Source organism: Adiantum capillus-veneris, chromosome 17 (assembly GCF_014529385.1).
Source record: "Adiantum capillus-veneris isolate H3 chromosome 17, ASM1452938v2, whole genome shotgun sequence".
Classification (NCBI taxonomy): domain Eukaryota; kingdom Viridiplantae; phylum Streptophyta; class Polypodiopsida; order Polypodiales; family Pteridaceae; genus Adiantum; species Adiantum capillus-veneris.
The window spans coordinates 89,392,359-89,412,751 of record NC_140947.1 but is presented as its reverse complement, the minus strand read 5'-3'; the positions used below and the strand labels follow the sequence as shown (position 1 = coordinate 89,412,751).

At 45.8% G+C, this 20,393-nt stretch overlaps 1 protein-coding gene across 1 annotated transcript in view; it reads left to right on the top strand.

Moving 5' to 3' along the window:
* Positions 1-17,344, top strand: part of LOC147437674 (NAD(P)-binding Rossmann-fold superfamily protein) — a 75,773-nt gene extending 58,429 nt beyond the window's left edge. Inside the window, exons 10-12 of the mRNA XM_086487171.1 lie at positions 15,424-15,492; positions 16,664-16,784; positions 16,870-17,344. Coding sequence (XP_086343297.1) covers positions 15,424-15,492; positions 16,664-16,784; positions 16,870-17,021 — 342 coding nt within the window. The 3' untranslated portion in view covers positions 17,022-17,344. The remainder of the gene's footprint in view (positions 1-15,423; positions 15,493-16,663; positions 16,785-16,869) is intronic.
* Positions 17,345-20,393: the final 3,049 nt, after the last annotated feature.

Here is a 20,393-nt window from a genome sequence, read left to right as displayed (position 1 = left end):
CCAAAACAGGGAATTACAGCCTGCTGTGTATTTTTGCAGGTTTAGGGTTTCGGCCCTAAACGGACCCTAATACCCCCCGGAGGTTCGGGGATGCAAGGGGACCGCTATACAGGTGAACTGGCGCATTTTCGGGGCAGAAAACAGAGAATTCAGCGTGCTGCAGATTCTCGCCAGGTTTTGCAAAGTGTCCGTATGCGTCGGGAAAGTCACCTATTGCGTGGGGATACTGACTCTGAAGCGTCCTAGTACAGTTATGCTGTCGAAATCGGGGCAGAACAGGTGTTTCTTAGCCTAGATTGTGCGGGGCAGCTTGTAGGAGAACATAGGTTTTATTCCCTCTGTTAAAGAATAAAGAAATAGCGAAAGGGGCGCCAATTTTGGGGCCTATAGGTTGTCAGCGTCTGCTCGGAGCGTTCTAGCTTCCGAGCCGTGTGTGTGTTCAAGTGTTAATTCCCGTTAGAGGTTACCTTTGCAAAGTGCTCTGTGTGTGTGTCTAAAGTAAAGAATTTCGGGTGAAAGCCAACGCCTACCGCCCCAAGGGCCGGTTTCATGGTTCCATTGCCGGGATATCAATCACTTTTTCCTTAAAGAGTGAGCCTGGATTGTTTTGGGTAAGGACACAGGATGCAGGAATGCGGGGATTACACTATGGCCAACAAGGGGAAGGGCATTATGGAAGAGGGTTCCTCTTCAAAGGACAGGCAGGAGATTTCTATGGTTTTTGAGATTGGCGAGAGCTCATGGCCACGTTAGTTTGTACCTCCTGTCAACGTGAATGTCCCTCTAGTAGTACAAGGCTTTATGACTGGGCAACTTGAGGATGATGCGTTCAAGACTCACTTAGTTGCCGCGGTGAATGTCTTTTCGCAGCTAGGGCAGAATCCGAGGTTTATGGAATTCTTGCAAGCGCCACCAGTGCAACAACAAAATAGGCAACCTACGCCGCATACGGAGCTTGTTGATGCTTAAGCCTAGGTACTTCATGTGGCGCAGGAGGAAAGGGAACACTCGCATGTTGCGGAGTCGGGGGCTCCAAAGCAGGTTCCTCTCGTGCTTGAACAGGTGGCTAGAATGCCTATTCCACAGGTTATGCCAGTTCAGCCTGCCACCTATTAGAGCTAGCATGCTGTCTTGAATGGACAGGCAATGCACCCAGTTTTTCCACCATCCACGGTACATCCTGGGTATTTCGGAGGTGGATCAGTGTTCCAAAGTATGGCTGGTTATGCGCCTGGAAGTCAGCTGTACATGCCAGGAACAATGTTCGGGGGTATGCAAGGCATCATGCCAAACCCCATGTATGGTAGTCAGGGTAGTTTTCGTACGACGTACGGAACGTCTCGTTCCGTACTGCAGGTCACGTTCCGTCTCGTTTGTTTAGTAAAAAAAAAAAAAAAAAAGCAAAACTCACAATTTTGAGTGGATTATATTGAGCAACCCAAAAAATTTAAGTGGCTATAAAGCTCTTGACTGTTGACTAAGGGCCATTGAAGACAACTTTTGGGGCCGTTTTGGAGCGCCAATTCAAGCACTTAAGCCACACATTGGATTCTATGTGCTAGGGCTCCACTTCTCTTATGCTCTCCCTCTCCCCCACGCTCTCCCTCTCTCATCAAGAGTCATCATCCATGCTCTCCCTCTCTCATGCTCTAGCCTCTTCCTATTTAAGCAATGCCTCTCCATCTTGTTCTCCAACACTTCCAAGCTCTCAATGCTCATTGCTCTCAAGCTCTCAATGCTCTCACTGCTCAATGCTTCCATGTTCTAGCTCTCAAGTGACAAGCTCTAGAGACTAGAGTCTTGCCTCTCCATCTTCTCTCCATTGGGTCTCTCCCTCTCAAGCTCCCATTGAAGATCTCATAATGTCAAGTTTCTTTAAGTGTAAAGTTTAAACCCAAGGGCCTAAGCCTTAGACGTAAGAATTCTTTGTTTTTTAATTTTGAACGTATGTAACGTCGTCGTACATCTTAATATTTTTTAGTTCGTTTAGTACCGCACATCGTCGTACGTGTACAAAACGTACGGGACTGTACGAGACCACTATGATGGTACTATCTGTATGCAGCAAGGTTTTCAGTGCAACCAGGACCAGTTTGGGGTGCCACAGGGTCATTTTGGCATGGCTGGTTTTTCTGGACAGCAGCCAGATATCGCACCTCTGACACAAAATGTGAATGGCCAAGATGTGCCGATCATGCCTACTACAATGCCCATGTTACAGACCATTCCGTATGACAACTTGGGGGCACTAGAGAAGCCGAAGGCTTACAAAGAAGGTGGTGCAGCGGTAAAGTTGAGTACCTTCAGTGGTTTCGAGGATAATACAAAGGCCCTCACTTCCCTCCAGCAGTTTGATAGAGCTTATGTGGGAGGGAATTTTACAGAGGCCTCGAAGGTCAAGAAAGCTGCCACTTTCTTAAAGGACAATGCGCTTACATGGTGAACGACATTGTTAATGCAAGGACAGGCACCCGCCACTTGGGTTTACTTCAAGCAAATGTTTGCATCTACTTGGCTGTCAAATGAATTTGAAGCCAACGTCATGACAGGATTGGGGCCCCAGCTTCCCTCCAGCAGTTTGATAGAGCTTATGTGGGAGGGAATTTTACAGAGGCCTCGAAGGTCAAGAAAGCTGCCACTTTCTTAAAGGACAATGCGCTTACATGGTGAACGACATTGTTAATGCAAGGACAGGCACCCGCCACTTGGGTTTACTTCAAGCAAATGTTTGCATCTACTTGGCTGTCAAATGAATTTGAAGCCAACGTCATGACAGGATTGGGGCCCCAGCTTTTGTGTCATTGAGAGAGCAGATAGAGAAGTATTGTTGTGGGCTGCCTAAAGGGCTTCGCGATTACTGTATCAAGAACAGAGTGGCTACCCTTACTCAGCTTATGGAAGTTGCGAACACTGGTCTTGCCTTGTTGAAAGGAGAGGACAGTGGATTTCCTAGCACTGACAAAAGAGGGCAGCAAAAGAAAAATTCAACGAAGAAGCCCTTTGTGAAAACGGCTCCTGATGCGTCACAGGGGTGAGAAAAGGCCACCAAAGACAAGGATTCAGCCGGGACTTCCGGAGCGCAGGCAAAGAAACAGAAAAGGAAGCCTTTTGTGCGCAAGTCGCTCGAGGAAAAGAAGGTCCTAATGGATGAGAACAAATGCTTTATATGCGAGCAGCCTGGTCACTTTTCTATCAATTGTCCACAAAGGAGAAGACCAGCTGACTCAGAGGATAAAGAAGACCAGAAAGGCAAGAAGCCTAAACCCACAACAGGTTTAGTGCCAGACATGGTGGATGATAGGCCCAGCACAGATGCCAGTGAGTTATGCAGGGCATGGGGTAAAGTTAGGGATCAGATGGCACTCATCTCTTTGATCCAGGTGCCAAAGCCAACTTTATCTCACCAGAGTTAGCTATGAAGCTGGTCATTAGAGCTGAAGAGATGGGGTACATAGCAGAGACAGGGTTGGCATGTCCTGGCCACTCAGAGTGTGTTACTCCCATCATTGGAAAACTGTGTCTGCATATTCAGTCGTATGTGGACAACACTGAAGAGTTTTACATCATGCCGTTGGAAGGTTGTGACGCCTTGTTGGGGATCCCGTGGATGTTCCGAGTGCATGGAGTCTTGGATGCTTAGAACAAAAAGATCACTGTACAGCATAGGGGCAAAACTCACATCTTGGATGTAAAGCTTAAAGGAGAGTCAGTCCCTATTGTATCTGCTTCCGCTATCACTTCTGTAATAAAGAATCATCTTTCGGTGTACTTGATTTTTGTACGTGATGTCTCAGATAGTGATCAGTCAAATTTATCTGTGTTAGATAAAGAAAGGTCAGCATTTTTGCAAAAGTTTAGTGACTGTTTTTCTGATTCATTACCGTCGCAGTTGCCGCCAGAGAGACCTGAGGATCATCGGATAGATTTGGTACCGGGGTGTAGCCCACCAAATAGACCTCCCTACAGGGTTAGTGCGGCGCAGCAGAAAGAGATTATGGGCCAGGTTGAGGAGTTATTAGAGAAGGGGCTGATTCAACCTAGTTCTTCACCCTTTTGCTCCCCAGTGCTCCTAGTGTAGAAGAAGGATGGCTCATGGCGCATGTGTATTGATTACCGTGCGTTGAATAAGAATACCATCAAGAATAGGTTCCCTATTCCTAGAATTGATGATATTCTCGATCGTTTAGAGGGTGTTGCAATTTTCAGCAGGATAGACCTTAAGAGTGGGTACCATCAGATTTGTATAAGGCCAGAGGATGTGCACAAGACTGCGTTTAGAACGACATTTGGTCTTTATGAGTTTTTAGTGATGCCGTTTGGGCTAACAAATGCTCCTGCCGCGTTCAACAGAATGATGGACCGGATTTTCCGCTCGCATCAACAGTTTGTTGGAACGTTCTTCGATGACATGATAGTGTATTCGAAGAATGAAGAGGAGCATAGGAGTCACTTGACCATTGTGTTCGAAGAGCTGCGCCACAGGTTACTTGCCAATCCTAAGAAAAGTGAATTCTTCCTTGAAGAGATCCACTTTCTTGGCCACATAGTCTCAAAGGATGGTGTTAGAATGGATCCCGCAAAGGTCGAAGCTATCAAGACATGGCCAGACTTGAAGACTGTGCACGATGTCAGAAGCTTCTTGGGATTGTGTTCCTACTATAGAAGGTTTATCAGAAATTTTGCAGAGATAGCATCGCCTCTTCACGCTTTGCAAAAGAAAGAGGTCAGTTTCAGATGGACCCAAAAAGAGATTTCAGCTTTTAGTCTCTTAAAGGAAAAGTTGACTTCAGATCCAGTAATTGTTTTGCCAGATCTTAGGAAGTCATTTGTGGTCGAGTGTGACGCGTGTGGCAGTAGCATCGGAGCAGTGCTAATGTAAGATGGACGGGTAGTAGCTTATGAAAGCCGAATTTTGCAAGGGCCAGAGAGGACTATGCAAGTCTATGAGAAAGAGCTCTTGGCCGTGATTCATGCGCTTTCTAGCTGGAAGCACTACCTCTTAGGTGCTGATTTTGTTGTCCAAACAGATCATCAGACCTTGCGATACTTCTTGATGGCAAACATTCTTTCATGTTCCACTTCAGATTATGCATGTGGAAGGCAAGAAGAATGTTGTGACTGAGGCGTTATCAAGAAAGCCACAAATTTCAGCTGTGTCAATTCCTTATCATCATGAGTTAGATGACATGAAGGAACAATATACTGTTGACGAAGATTTTGCAAGGATCTTTGAATAGTTACAAGAGGGACAACATCACGAGCACTACCTCCTCAGAGATGGTTTTATGATGATGCATGGCAGACTTTGTGTCACTAGGCCACTGCGACATAAGGTCATGGAAGAGAGTCATGTCCCACCGTATGCAGGGCATCGTGGCATTGATGCAACAGTTAAAGCGGTAGAGACATTCTTCTATTGGCCTACCTTGAGGAGAGATGTGGATGCCTTTGTGCGAGCATGCATGTTTTGCCAAAAGGTCAAGTTTGACAGGCAAAAAGCACCAGGGTTGTTACAACCACTGCCGATTCCGGATAGGCCATGGGAAAGCATTGCTATGGACTTTATCTTTGATCTTCCAAGGACGCCAACAGGGAGTGATAGTATATGGACCATTATCTGCAGGTTCAGCAAGCATGCCCATTTTATCCTTGTCAGGAAGAAGATAAAATCTGATCAGATGGCACGCTTGTTCATGTACAATGTGTTTAAGTACCATGGTATGCCACAATCGATTATCAGTGATCGTGATCCTCGCATGACCAGTTTGTTCTGGAGAGGATTGTTTGAGAACATGGGCACTACGCTCAAGTTCTCGTCTTCGTTTCATCCACAAACTGATGGACAGTCAGAAGAGGCTAATTCTACTGTCTTAGATCTGCTGAAATGCGTACAATATACGGTGCATTCGTCTACTGGCAAAGCACCTTTTCAGATTGTTGAAGGCGGCAAAAAGGTTCGTCCCATTTTGCATACAAAGGATAAGATCTTTGAGGCAGATCGATATGTTGAGAACATGGATGAGATGTATAAGAAGATTAAAGTTGCCTTGGAGAAGACTCAGGCAAAGCAGAAAAAGGCTGCTGATCGTCACCGTCGTGAATTGCTGCTATCACCTAGTGATTGGGTTCTGTTAAGGTTCGAAAAGGCAAGGTTAAAGAAGATGAAGGGCAAGAAACGACTGTTTCCTAAGCTCAGCATGCGTTACTATGGGCCTTTTCAAGTGCTTGACAAGATCAGCGATGTGACCTACAGGCTGAAACTGCCTGATGTGTGGAAGATTCATAATGCGTTTCACGTGAGTCTTCTAAGACCCTTCGTGGGTGATGTGCCAGAAGATATGCAAGATGAGGATCAGCCAGAAGTTGAGGAACTTGATGAGATCCTGGTACCTGAGCAAGTTTTGGCACATAAGGACAGAAAAGTTAAAAGGACAAGTTGCAAGACGCTATTTGGTGAAGTTCAAGAACTATCTGCCTATGGATGCAAAGTGGATGGAAGAGCATGAACTGTCAGAGTCACCAAATGTATTGCAGCTTTACCTTGAAGCCTTTGGGTCACAACCTACTTATGCCCCAATCCAACGTGTGCAACGGAGGGGTAATGATAGAGCTAGTACATCAAATGTACATATGAATTGAGTGTAATAGATGGAAATGGCAAAAGTATGAAGGCCTCGTTAAGTCATTTGTATCTATATGTTATGACCTTTCTTGCGGATACATGCGATGATAAAAGAGTGTTAATAGCACAAGATCATCAGTGGCGTGTATTTATGGTAGGCAATCGAGGACGTTTGCGATTTCAAGAGGGGGGTATGTCACGGGGACGTGGCAACTGCTAACTTTAGTTGTTGGTTTTTTTTCCAAGGGGTTTTGTTTTATTTTTGAGACCCTCTTCTTGAAGTAGCAAACGGTCGGACATTGCATGGCCAATGTGAACGGTAGTTTCACCCGCAGATGGGTAGTGGTCGGCACTGGAATTCGTATGGTAAGAGGATGTCTAGGCTCAGAGCAAGATCATATAGGTCCCCCCGTCGCACTTAGCAAGTTGGTGGATATGAGGAAGTGAAGTCAATAAAGGCCTAAAGTCAAGGTGTGACTACCAACTGAAAGTATCCGATAGTTGGGCACATTGCATTTTTGGATGCGGTCCCAATGAGGATAGATGGTCAGAAGACGACGAGTGGGAGCCCAACGGAAGCATCTCCTAAAATTTAGGGAACTGCTATTTTGGGCGGAGAAATGTGTTCGCGTCATTCCCTCCGGTATGACTGTGGGAACATTTTACAACTCTGCCGCGAAGTCAACAACTCTGCCACGAAGTCAACTGGGCAACCGGTCAGGATATTTTTAAGCGGCGAACCCGAAACGGGAAAATGCTTGTAAATGCGCCAAGTGGCACATTTCTGTGCACTTGCCTCTCAAGGGAAAAATGGGCGCTGAATTTTAAGCTGGGAGAGAGCCTCTTTTGCATTCTGTCATAGGTTAAGAGCTATGGAGTGCTTCCTTTCCCTCTTATGTACAGTGCGGTGCCAGGAGTGATGCCCTGCACGCTACGCACTGGCCTCTCTCCCCTACGAGCAGTATGTTATGCCCCACTAGTGGGCTTTTCATTTGACCAATGCACAGTTATGTGGGTTCATGCGCGATTGCCGAGGCAAGAGCCTCTTGCACAGGTACTGGATTAGCTAGCGGCCAATCCCCCGCAGCTACAGGTGAATTCGGAGAGGTTTCAGGCCAGAAATCTCGTCCGATTCAAAGGGCAAGTAGCCCTACAGGTGCGGGAGCTCGAGGTCTTGCTACAGATGCGACCGGCACGCAAAACGGAGCCCAAAACAGGGAATTACAGCCTGCTGTGTATTTTTGCAGGTTTAGGGTTTCGGCCCTAAACGGACCCTAATACCCCCAAGAGGTTCGGGGGCGCAAGGGGACCGCTGTATAGGTGAACTGGCGCATTTGCGGGGCAGAAAACAGAGAATTCAGCGTGCTGCAGATTCTCGCCAGGTTTTGCAAAGTGTCCGTATGCATCGGGAAAGTCACCTATTGCGTGGGGATATTGACTGTGAAGCGTCCTAGTACAGTTATGTTGCCGAAATCTGGCCAGAACAGGTGTTTCTTAGCCTAGATTGTGCGGGGCAGCTTGTAGGAGAACAGAGGTTTTATTCCCGCTGTTAAAGAATAAAGAAATACCGAAAGGGGCGCCAATTTTGGGGCCTAGAGGTTGTCGGCGTCTGCTCGGAGCGTTCTAGCTTCCGAGCCGTGTGTGTGTTCAAGTGTTAATTCCCGTTACAGGTTACCTTTGCAAAGTGCTCTGTGTGTGTGTGTCTAAAGTAAAGAATTTCGGGTAAAAGCCAACTCCTACTGGCCCACAGGCCGGTTTCACACCTTGTCAATGAGGGTGCCTTTGGTATGAATGTGGGTACAACCCTGTGCTGGTGGTTGGTCTTCTGGCTCCCTCGATCCAAAGAAATCTGTGATCTGTCTCTGTGACTGTCCTATTCGATGTCTCCTGAGCAGACTATCTCTATGTCGGTGTAGCTCAAGTAGATATAAGCCAAGGCATCTCTGATCCTGATACCTCATGACTCTATCTAGGGGTCCAAACCCTCCCTGAATAAGCAATGGAAGTGCCTTCGTATCTCATAATACACAATGCAATGGCATATGTAGTGTAGCTCTGTCTCTGGCTCTCTATCGCATAGCTGGCATATCCTTGACTCCGGTGGTATACCTCTGAATCTATCCGTCTCAATCTCCAGCTGGTGTGAGGATGTGCGAATCTGACCAATAGCACATCGTAGACCATGAGACAAATGAGTCTCCATGTATATATATATATATATATATATATATATATATATATATATATATATATATATATATATATATATTATAATATATAGAGAGAGAGAGAGAGAGAGAGAGAGAGAGAGAGAGAGAGAGAGAGAGAGAGAGAGAGAGAGATGAAATGAAATGTTATATTAACGTCTTCAAAAGGCCATAGTGACCTATGAGACCCGAAAGTTACAAAGTGGTGGATCTGATACAAAGTCAGAGTAACAAAATAATCTAACAACAGTACAAAACAAAGATATATACTATGGGGTCCTAAGTTGGTCGATGTGAGCCAAGCAAAAAACTAAGCCAAAAATGGGCTGCTTGTTGGGATAGCTGAATCACAAGAGATCTAGCATTGGTCGTTGGCGAATCTCATCAATTTCCTCCATAGTTAGTAGTCTGACCGGGCGTCGTGCATGCCTGGCCAGCGTGCTCCGAATTTTTTGTCGTTATCTCCGTCGATGCTGTGTAGTTCTTCGCAGTCGCGGGCGCCTGGATTTCCCCAGTTCAATCGCTCGGTCAATCAGTGTGCCTCCGGTGTGAGACGAGGAGTGGCTTTTGCGGTTGTCCCGTGTCTGCTCTGAAGAAGTCTGTGATCCGTCTTTGAGATTGGCTAGCCTCGCCATTCATCAGGCTATCTCTGTGTCTGCGCAGCTCGAGCAAGAACAAACCTAGACATCTCTAATCTTCGTATCCCATGACTCTTGAGAGTGGTCCAAAACCCTCTCTGAACAAGCAATGGCAGCGGCCTCGTATCTCGTAGTAGACGGGGCAGCGGCATGTATAGTGTAGCTCTGTCTCAAGTTCCATGTTACACAAGGGGCATGTCCTGTCCTCTGCTGGTACTCCGCTGTATCTCCCAGTCTCAATCCGCAACTGGTGAGAAGATGTGCGTAACTGGTCAATAGCACATCGTATCGCATGAGACAAGTGGGTATCCATGTATCTGGGTCTCGTCACAAAACCATCTTCCGTAAGTTGGAGAAGGTGGTCTCTGTAGAAAGCCATCTTCGTGCCCAATTCCTGTGCTGGTTGTATCCATGTCCTCCTGGTGTCTAGCTGGGTCAGGTCTTGGCGGATGAGCTTGGTGATCTCTGACTGTGTAAGAGTGAGAGATGGTGCATTCAATGAGTAACGGAATGGTGGCAGCCTGTCTATGCTGAACCCATGTGCCTAAAACCATGATGTCATCTCCCCATACCAGCATGTTGTATCTCCTTGTATCGCTAACTGTCGAGAGGATTCAAGTGCTATGCGAGCATATCTTTTTCTAGGAAGTTCCCATGTGCGGTTTATGAAGGAGACCGATCTGGTGAGCGCCTCCACCACTAGTGGGGGGGCCGTTAGCTCTGCTCGGATAATGGCTCGTGGTACTGATGCCTTGGCTCTAATGAGCCGCGAGATCATAGAGACGAGAGGTTTCTCCATGTTCCCCCATCCGTCTGTGCGACCTGGCCTCCCGTGGTGATCCAGTGAAGGTCCCCATATCTCGGTTCCATAGAGCAATGCTGAAGCCACCAAGGTGTCAAAGAGCCAAAGCTTCGTCCGGGGCTCCTGAAACTGAACCTGCGAACACATCCTCTCCAATCTACCCAATGCTGTGTGGGCTCTAGTAAGTCTGGTCTCAGCTGCTCTTCTGAGTGAGAATGCAGGTCCGCTAAAAACCACTCCAAGGTAAGTGTAAGCGTCTGTATACTCCACAGTTTTTGGTCGTATGTGAATGTAGGTGCTAACCTCCTGATCCACTGTGGGGTGGTATTAAACACCATAACCTTGGTTTTACCCAGGTTGACAGATAAACCTGTCACGTGACACATCCCAACCCTATGTGTCCGTGGACAAGCTACACCACAGCAGGGTTCATTGAGTCCAGTCAAGTTTAGATTAGCAGTGATCTGGCACTTTTGTGAGTCTATTCGTAGACCGTGCATGCCCAGTCACTTAGCATAGATGCATATCCTCCGGTTGCACACAGCATGATCAACGGAATTTCCATCAGAATCCATTAGCATCAGTTAGGGGAATTTTCCAGTGCATTTAGCCTATTTTCCTATTTATTGGGATTTTCACTTATTATTTTTAAGTGACTTTCCAACAAAAGTAGGTAGGGCAATTTTGCTAAGTTAATATATAAGCAAACCAAAGTTCACACTTTCTGGCAGAAGAGGCAGTAGGAGCTTCCCGCTCAACAGGCAACTTCTCAGCAGTACCCCCCCCCCCTATGACCCCCTAGCGCCATACCTCTCCCTCCCTGGCGTTTCCAAGATCTGCCATCGCCCTCTCAAGCCCCTCTTGCCCTGGCGTTTTACCTTCATTGGCAGCAGCATCAGAAGATCACTAACGCTAGCCTGGCCTATGCATCAGTAGCGCTTTTAAGGACCAAAACGTAGCAAGTGATTCAGCGTTTCAGCCTGCAGAATTTCAGCATGCTCAGCGATTCAGCCTTATACACGCAGCAGGTGCTCAGTATTTTCAGCCACCATCAGCCCTGCAAAAACGCCAGCAGATCTGCACTCAGCATAGGAGAAAAACGCAGGTTTCAGCCATTCCAGAACGCAGATCTCAGCCCTTTAAAAACACAGATCTCAGCCATGATAAAGTAGCAGATTTTCCCCCTAGACGGTTGCAGATTGTTCCCCCATTCCCAACCATCAAAACGCAGCCAAAACAGTCATTTTCAGCCACCAAGAAGACCATGAAAATGAGCAGATAAAAGTCCACAGATTCCAGCCATCAAGTCGTCGTCGTCATCACCGTCGTCGTCATCGGCATAGTCCCATTGCATTCGCATTGTACACCTTGTGCAATCAAAGTAGACCACTCTCGCCGACGAGAGTGGGGCCTTCGGAGGAGGGTTTTACAACCTCTCGGTGTCGTATCTCTTCTCTCTCCTTCTCTCAGTCTCATTCATTTGCACGCACAATCCATTCACTTTGTTCGTGACCACAGCACTCTACAAGACGGAAAGCTCTCTCTTTCCCTAAGAACTAAAAGGAACCTTGAGCAATAAAGATCACTAATCTTGAGAAAATACAACATTCATTCCGCTGCACCTTACAAAACCACTTTCGTGGGCAAACGTATGCAAAGCATCCAATTGTTGTTGCATTCCCTCTGGGGATTCGGAGAACAATACTATGTCATCAGCATATAACAAAAGTGGAATCCATGTCCCTGCCAACTGAGCACCTTTATCCCCATCGTTGTCAATGTAGTCAGAAACCTCATCCACATACATACCGAAAAGAGTAGGAGAGAGCGGGCAGCCCTGCTTCACCCCAATAGTGGAGTGAACCGGTGTAGAAAGTCCCTCCGAGGTGCGTACATGCCCTACTACTGATCTGTACAATGCCATGGTCCCCCAAATGAGTTCTGTGGGTACTCCCATTTCCTGTAATCTGCGCATCAGTCTAGCTCTGGGTACTGTGTCGAAAGCTTTGCGGAAGTCCACAAAGCTACAATAGATCCGTCTCCCATGAGATCTGCCTTCGTCGATGATGGCCCTGAGTGTCAGGATATGGTCAAGAGTAGAGAAGCCTCTCCTGAATCCTACCTGCCCAGTTGCACGTATTCCCTCCCTCTCTGCCCATCTACTCAGCTGTTGCTCAAGAATGGATGCACACAACCGTGCTAGTGTGTGCCCAATCATAATAGTGCGATAATTCCCAAGCTCCATGGGGTCTCCTGATTTGAAGATAGGTACGATCGTAGATAGGCTCCAAGTGTCCGGTAGGCCCTCACACATGGCACGGTTAAACATAACTGCTAGAAGCTCCGCTAGTATAGAGAGAGAGAGAGAGAGAAAAGAAAGAAAGAAATCTTTATTAACGTCTTCAAAAGGCCGAACTCGACCTATGAGACAACATCCTATACATGTGTTGATGCGCCAGTCATCGAGAAAATAAAATGGTGCAAACTAAGAACATGAAGTGTAAAGCTACTCCCTGTGGTGTGGTATGATGGAATGTGGTGTAGTATGTGTAATGCGCAGTATACAATAGGTGGCCTTATAGTAGGACGTGCTCATATGTGTATCCAGAACATCTATATGCAGTAGGATAGTACAATCATGAAATGCAGGATACTAACAACATGCAACAGAAGTAGGGGACAGTATGTGGTACATCGGTGGCGGTGGCCTGAAGCAGCTCTGGAGTGCAGTCTCCCAAGATGCTGATGAGTATCTCTGCTCTAGATGCTACTGGTGTAGAGATAGTATACTCAGAATCTCTCTCCGATGATATCGAGGTGTCCTGTATCCCGGGAGTCGTGGTCTGCGTCGTGCCCGCTGGGCCTCTGCCTGTTGAAGGGTAAGCCCCCCCACCCCCCCCGTTTGGGTATGGGGTGTAATAGGATCTGGTGCTGCTCTGTGAAAATACTGTGTGATAGTGGTCTGGACCCTACTATCCCCTCTCTGTGGTGGCTGTAGGAACTACTCTCTGATCTCTGAAGCTGCTACTAAGAACTGGCCAAATCTCCTCTGCTCATAGTCTGTCATACACTGCTGTAAGGAATCCCCAATGTCATATCTCTCCCTCAGCTCTGTGTAAGCTGGGCATCTGATCACAAAATGCTCCTCACTCTCTACCTCTGTATGGCATATCTGGCATATACGCTCCTCCTGTGGTATATCTTTGGCTCTACCTCTCTCAATCTCCAGCTGGTGTGATGAGACTCGAAGCTGGCCGATGCTCACTCGTGAGCGGTGTGGCATATACTCCTGCATGTATCGTGGGGTCTCAATGAATCCCTGATCAGTAAGCCTCAGAAAATGCTCATAATAGTAGAGCATTTTTGGCGGCAGGAGGTCTGTATGCTGGCGCCATGTCCGCTGAATGTAGGTATGCCATATCTCCTGTCTGATGACCCGATTTCTCTCAGAACGTGAGAGAGAGTAGGTCGGAGCCTGAGTATCATAATGGAGTGGTGGTAGTCTGTCAATATCAATGCCATGTCGGGATAACCGGTCTCGTGTCTGGGCATACCATGACCAAGTGGCCCCATCTAGAGCCATCTCTCTGGATGCTGTAAATGCTCTGTAAGATATCCTGTCCGTCCCCATGTCTTTGAATCTATGTAGAAGACAGACTGTCTGAAATAATGCCTCTATCAGCATCGGTGGGGCAGCAAGCTCGGCTCGGATAATATCATGTGGAACCGATGACTTGCTGCGGATCATCCTAGAGATCATAAGAACCTGGGGTCTCTCTATTTGTGTCCATACTGAGTCTGCCAATCCCGGTCCCCAAATAGATGATCCGTACATAAGTGCAGGGGTGACCAATGTATCAAAAAGCCACCCCTTCGTCCGGGGCTCCTAGAAGTGGGCCTGGTAGCACTGTCTCTCCATCAGAGCTAGTGATGCATATTCTCTGGTGAGACTATCTCTGGCTGCCTGTGCCATCGAGAATGCTCTAGAAGCTGCTGTAAATGTCACCCCCCAGATAAACATATGAGCCTGTCACCTCTATATCTCCTCCTGCTACTGTAAATCTGCTCTGTCGACGGATAGAAGCTGATGTGTGAAAGATGAGAACCTTGGTCTTGCCAAGGTTCCCTGTCAATCCTCTCTGTAAACAAAAGTCATCTAGAGCTTGTAAATGCTGCTGTAGGCCCTCGGCCGTCTCTAACACCAGTATGATATCATCTCTCTCTCTCTCTCTCTCTCTCTCTCTCTCTCTCTCTCTCTCTCTCTCTCTCTCCACTTAGCTTGACAGGGCACTTTTTACTCTCTTTAAGAGAGGTTTTTTTACCTTGGCATTCAGTTTTTACAGTTTGGCCATGTGGCTAGTTGTATCTAGATTTTCCAGTTTTTCGTTTGATGCCTTCAGGCCTGCTATGTAAACAGTGATGTACTTGCCCTCAGAAAAGGCACCATTTGGGTGTCCTTGGGGAGTAATAGGATCAGCCTCTTTTTCTCTTTTTTTTTTGGTTTGTTGGAGAGAGAGAGAGAGAGAGAGAGAGAGAGAGAGAGAGAGAGAGAGAGAGAGAGAGAGAGAGAGAGAGAGAGAGAGAGAGAGAGAGAGAGAAATGAAATGAAATGTTATATTAACGTCTTCAAAAGGCCAAAGTGACCTATGAGACCAGAAAGTTACAATGTGGTGGATCTGATACAAAGTCAGATTCAGAGTAACAAGATGACAACAATGACAAAAATGAAATGACAAATGTCACAATAAAAATACTATGGAATCCTAAACTACTAGGTGTGAACAGCAGCTAGCTGGGATAGCTAGATCACAAGAGATCCAGCATCAGTCGCTGGCGGATCTCATCAATCTCCTCCATGGTCAGTAGTCTGACCGGGCGTCGTGCATGTCGAGCCAAAGTGATCCGAATCCTCTGATGCAGCCTCCGTCGATGCTGTGTAGTCCTCCGCAGTTGCGGGCATCTGGATCTTCCCAGCTCAGTCGCTCGGTCGATCAGTGTGCCTCTGGTGTGAGACGACGAGCTCTGCTGTGGTAGTAACTCCTCCGGGTGTCCAGTGGCAGCTCTAGAGAGAGAGAGAGAGAGAGAGAGAGAGAGAGAGAGAGAGAGAGAGAGAGAGAGAGAGAGAGAGATGGAGTAATGAGTTGGTCAATGTAGGCTATGATGGTGTTTGATATTATTCGGGAGCGTCCACGAATGGTAAAAATACCATTACTCTTTCCCAAGGTATGTGTTCATGTCTCTTATTATGGACTTTTTCTTTCTTGTCATTGCAAATCCTACAAATGTTTTCGGGATGGTGGCAGCTTTTGAGAAAAATTGTGTATTCAAGTGGTAATGGAATCTTGGTAGCTGCCTTATATATTCTCCAGGTCCTTGATAGAGATGTGAATGCGGCATGGATGTGTTGCCTTTTCGTGCTGTTTTAAATAGGAAATTCTAGTTAGAATATGATCATAGTTGGTATAATTTTCCTAAAAAAAAAAGAAAAATCAATAGATTCAGGCTTCAGAAGGTTTCCCGTGATTTTACAAAAAGTTAAGAGATCGTCCACATATTGCAATTTAATGATTAAAATACTTCACCGAAATATGTTATAATTGGAAAACCGTGAGGCTTCAAAGAACATCAGGCTTAGCTTGTTGCTTGTAATCCATTTGAACACAAACCTTTCCAAAGTAGTCCTCTGGGCACAGATGCTTGTATTCCATTGCTGCTTTTTAGTCTTATGCTGTCTTTCCTTACTGTGTAGGTGGGTTTTTTGTGAATATTGGTGGTTGTGTTTGCGTATCAAAGTTTGCGGCATGGGGATGGTGTTTTCTGTTTGCATATAGGCATGAATTTACATGTGTGCATGTATGTTGGTGTGCTTTGAGAGAGAAGAGAAGAAGAAGAGAGTTTTAACGTCGTAGGAAACTATCTTAAAGATATAGCTGACGAGGAGAGTTGAACTCAAGACCTGTTATTCAAGAGGGAAATAGCATAACCAATCTACCACACTTTTGAGAGAGAGAGAGAGAGAGAGAGAGAGAGAGAGAGAGAGAGAGAGAGAGAGAGAGAGAGAGAGAGAGATGGTAGGTGTAGCTTCTGAAACCCAAGGGGAAAATTGCGCTCCTTTGGACAATCTATGAACTTTTGAGGTCTCAAGAATTCTTGAAATGCACTTTTGGTGCAATTATAATTGCAAAGACAAATTTGTTACTGGGTTTGATTTGGGGCCATTTTCTGAAGTCTTTGAATCATTATGGGCTTTTTCATGATAACCACCTTTGAATGTCACCTTGGAGAATGTTGACATTAATGTGATATCTTGTGGGAACTAATTGAGAGCTGCAGACATGAGGCGGAAGAGCAGGCAGATGAGAACAAAATGTCTTTTTCTGTTTTGTTTTTACAGATGGCTGCAATACCTAGGGACTATGTCATGAAGAATCTTCGGTTGCCGACCTCTTCAAGAAGTTTTCTGAGCAGGGATTATCTTGATACGGTTGAGATTGATCAAGTTAATGCAGATGGAGGTATTGTACTCTCTCTCTCTCTCTCTCTCTCTCTCTCTCTCTCTCTCTCTCTCTGTGCTAAACCCAATCTCTCTGTTATTGACAGCGCTGAGCTTCAAAGACTTGGGTGTGATCCCTCGTCAATTGCGTGGTGTCACAATAGAGCACCTTTACGCATTCCGGAGTGGAGGTCCAGGATTGGGAACAACAGTTGCAGAGGAGCAAAGTAGTGATGACATGACTGGATATCGCTTTTGAGCTCCCTGAAGAAATTTTCCCTGTAAAAGAATATATGGGAGAGACAAATAAGCATAGAAGTACCTTCTCATTCATTTCGGCACCACAGGTACACAATTGCAAGAGAGTTAGGAAATAACGAGAAAAGGAGGCAATTTGCGCAAGTCATTGTCGGAGTCGCTTGTCTTGCAGGCAATAGAAAGAGTGGTTTTGGTCTGTTGTTCAAGACAGCTTGTTGAGACTTCACAGTCTTTTGCCCTTTTGATCATGTGTATATTTATGGTCCCCTCGTTTTAGGGGGCGTGATTAAATGAAATGAAGCCAGCCAATACACAAGCTCAAAAGGCCCAGTGTATGTGTGATCGTACTTGTGATATAAGCGCATGTGTGTGTGCGTGCGTGTGCGCGGCGTGCAAACGTATCAGAGCTAAGCACGTATTCTTCGAAGGGAGACAAAGATCTGCTAATCATGCTCAAAGTGAGTGAATATAGTCTCATCCAACCAAAAAGAGCGAAGGTGGCCTATGGTGCTTGTTTTGTGAATTGCACAAATACATACATGTGTGCATTTGCACAATTAATACTGTATGCATCTTTGTGCAACTTAAAGCCAAATTGGCAAAGAAACATACTTTCATTTGAGGGTAGAACCAGGCCCTCCCTTCAGCTCATTTAGTACACTTGGTATTGAAAATGTGAAATGATGCTCGTGGCAACACAGCTAGAAGTCTTGCACTTTCTTTCATGTCTAATGTCCTCTTATCAGCATCTTTGATGGTGTGAATTTTCCATTTAGTCGTCGTTGCATGTAACCTAGATTTGTGGCCCTTGAGTAGAACATGCATCTGATGACTTTCAAGTTTCCTGATACACACTCTCTCTTTCTCTCTCTCTCTCTCTCTCTCTCTCTCTCTCTCACACACACACACACACACACACACACACACACACACACACACACACACACACACACACACACACACACACACACACACACAGCGAATTACAGACTTCTTCAGAGCGGACATTGGGCAGCCGGAGGAGCAGCTACCACATCGGAGCTCACATTCTCCTTGCACCAGAGGCACGATGATCGATCGAGCGTCCAAGCTAGGTAGATCCAGATGCCCACGACTGCGGAGGACTACAGAATCGATGGAGGTTGCATCAGAGAATTTGGGCAACTTTGGTCCGACATGCACGCCGCCCGGTCATACTATTGACCATGGAGGAGATTGATGAGATCCGTCAGCGATTGATGATGCATCTCTTGTGATTTAGCTCTTTCGAGGATTGTACACCCTGTTGATCTTGTACCAACCTTTGTATCAACTCTTACCCATTATTATATCCACACACACCCACCCACCCACCCATAGTGTGTTATATAGCCCTCATTCACCACTTTCACTCCCTCCATGCTCATATCATACGCAGCTCCATTTTAGTACCTTTTGTTTTGATTTTTGGTACTTAGACATTGTATCAGATTCACTGCGATGTAACTTTTTGGTCTCATAGGTCATTTTGGCCTTTTGAAGACGTTAATATAGCATTTCATTTCATTTCATAGTTGTGGGTGTGTGTGCTAATAAAAAGAGGAAAATGGTATAACCTTTCTATCACCCAAGTGTGGTAGATTGGTTATGCCATTTGCCTCTTGAATAAGAGTGCGTTCAACTCCTTGTTGGCTAGATCTTTAAGGTCTCTTGGGATAGTTTCCTACAACACTAAAACTCTCTTCTTCTTCTTCTTCTCTCTCGTAGTGTTTCTGACTAGCTAGTTTTTGTATTTCTTTTTATCCAAACCTTGTATTACATTCACCAGGATGTGTTCCCATAGGTCAATATGGCCTTTAGAAGATGGTAATATAACATTTTATTTCATTTCATTTTCCCTCTCTCTCTCTCTCTCTCTCTCTCTCTCTCTCTCTCTCTCGGCCAAGTGCTTCAATAGTTGGGGCACTGTGTTGCACCCTTGTACTTTGAGGGAGTTGGTTGGGAGGCTTTATTGAACTGCAATGAGTTGTGGGATGTGGGGGATACGTTCACCCCACCCCCCTTCCTTTCGTTGTAGCTTCCCCTGTGCTTCTCCCTTGCTCTCTGCACCCTTGACCTCCCATCAAACTCAAACTTCCGATGTTGCTCTGCTCCTTAACCTCAACCTCAACCTCAACCTGCCACCTGTTGCTATGCTTCGGCTCTCCACTTCTTGGCACCAGTCACCCACCCTCCAAATGGAAATAGCAAATGACGAATCCCCTCCAAATAGTGTCGGCAGCATACAACCTAGGGCAGCACAGATGGTGGCTTGCCCAACTCTCTCCGGCAGTTAAATATTATCTTCATCTCGGTGACGTTTGATGTCCTGCATTCTTGCATCTGTTTGTGCACATGCCAAGCATAGCCTACAAGCCGTGACAGACTTCTGTTTGCGGGTGGTGGACAATATACATCTTTGGCTCGCGTCTGTGAGCCACCATATTCAGACCTACCATCATCATCATTATACTTTATAAAAAATGTTCAAAAATTTCTTCTCAAACACCTCCAATTGAATGTTAACTTATTGAGATGGATGACATCCTCGTACCTAATAGGGTCAATTTCAAGGCTATCCTTATTCTATTGGTCGATCAACCACATTTGTTCTCCTACGTCGTGCCAATTTTGTGTTGTCTTCAATGTCTGTCTTTTGGTTGTTTAGTGTATTGAAATACAAAGGTACTTTCGGACCAAATCTAATAGATTTGAATGTAAGATATTCTTGCATGGATACCATACTTTATCTAGGCTATTTTCTTACACCCAATGAGTCCCATAGGGAACTTTCTCTCCAGATAGCACACGTATGAATGGGTGCTAATGAAGCGCGCTGGCCATGGGTCTCCATGTCAAAAGAAAATTAAAAAATTTCCATGCAATGTGCTCCAAGTTAGCTGCAGGAATTGTTGCCAACTGAGTGTGCATAATTATCCGGCAGTGACTCTTTGTCGGCACACCCTCTCCTCGGTGAACTTTGTCGGCCCCCCTCCTGAATGTGAAGGTGGTCCTTGAGTGACCATTCCTTGCAATATTGCTCTTGCTGATGGCTCCAGACATCCATTAGTTGCCATGCACTTGCAATATTACAGGGAATGGTCACTTATGGACAATTCTTGGAACATAAATGATTATGTAAGATGTATAAAGCATATATGTAGAGGATTGGAAAGGAGTGTTGCTCATACATTTGAATGAGGAGTTTGGTGGCGCTTGCTTTTGCTATAATAGGTTGCCACAAAGTAGAGAAAATCACAATTGGGCGTTTGCTCCAATATGCTAATGGCACAAAATTTGATGAAATAACCAACGATTTGATTTTTTATGGGAAACTATTTTTATTCTATTCACG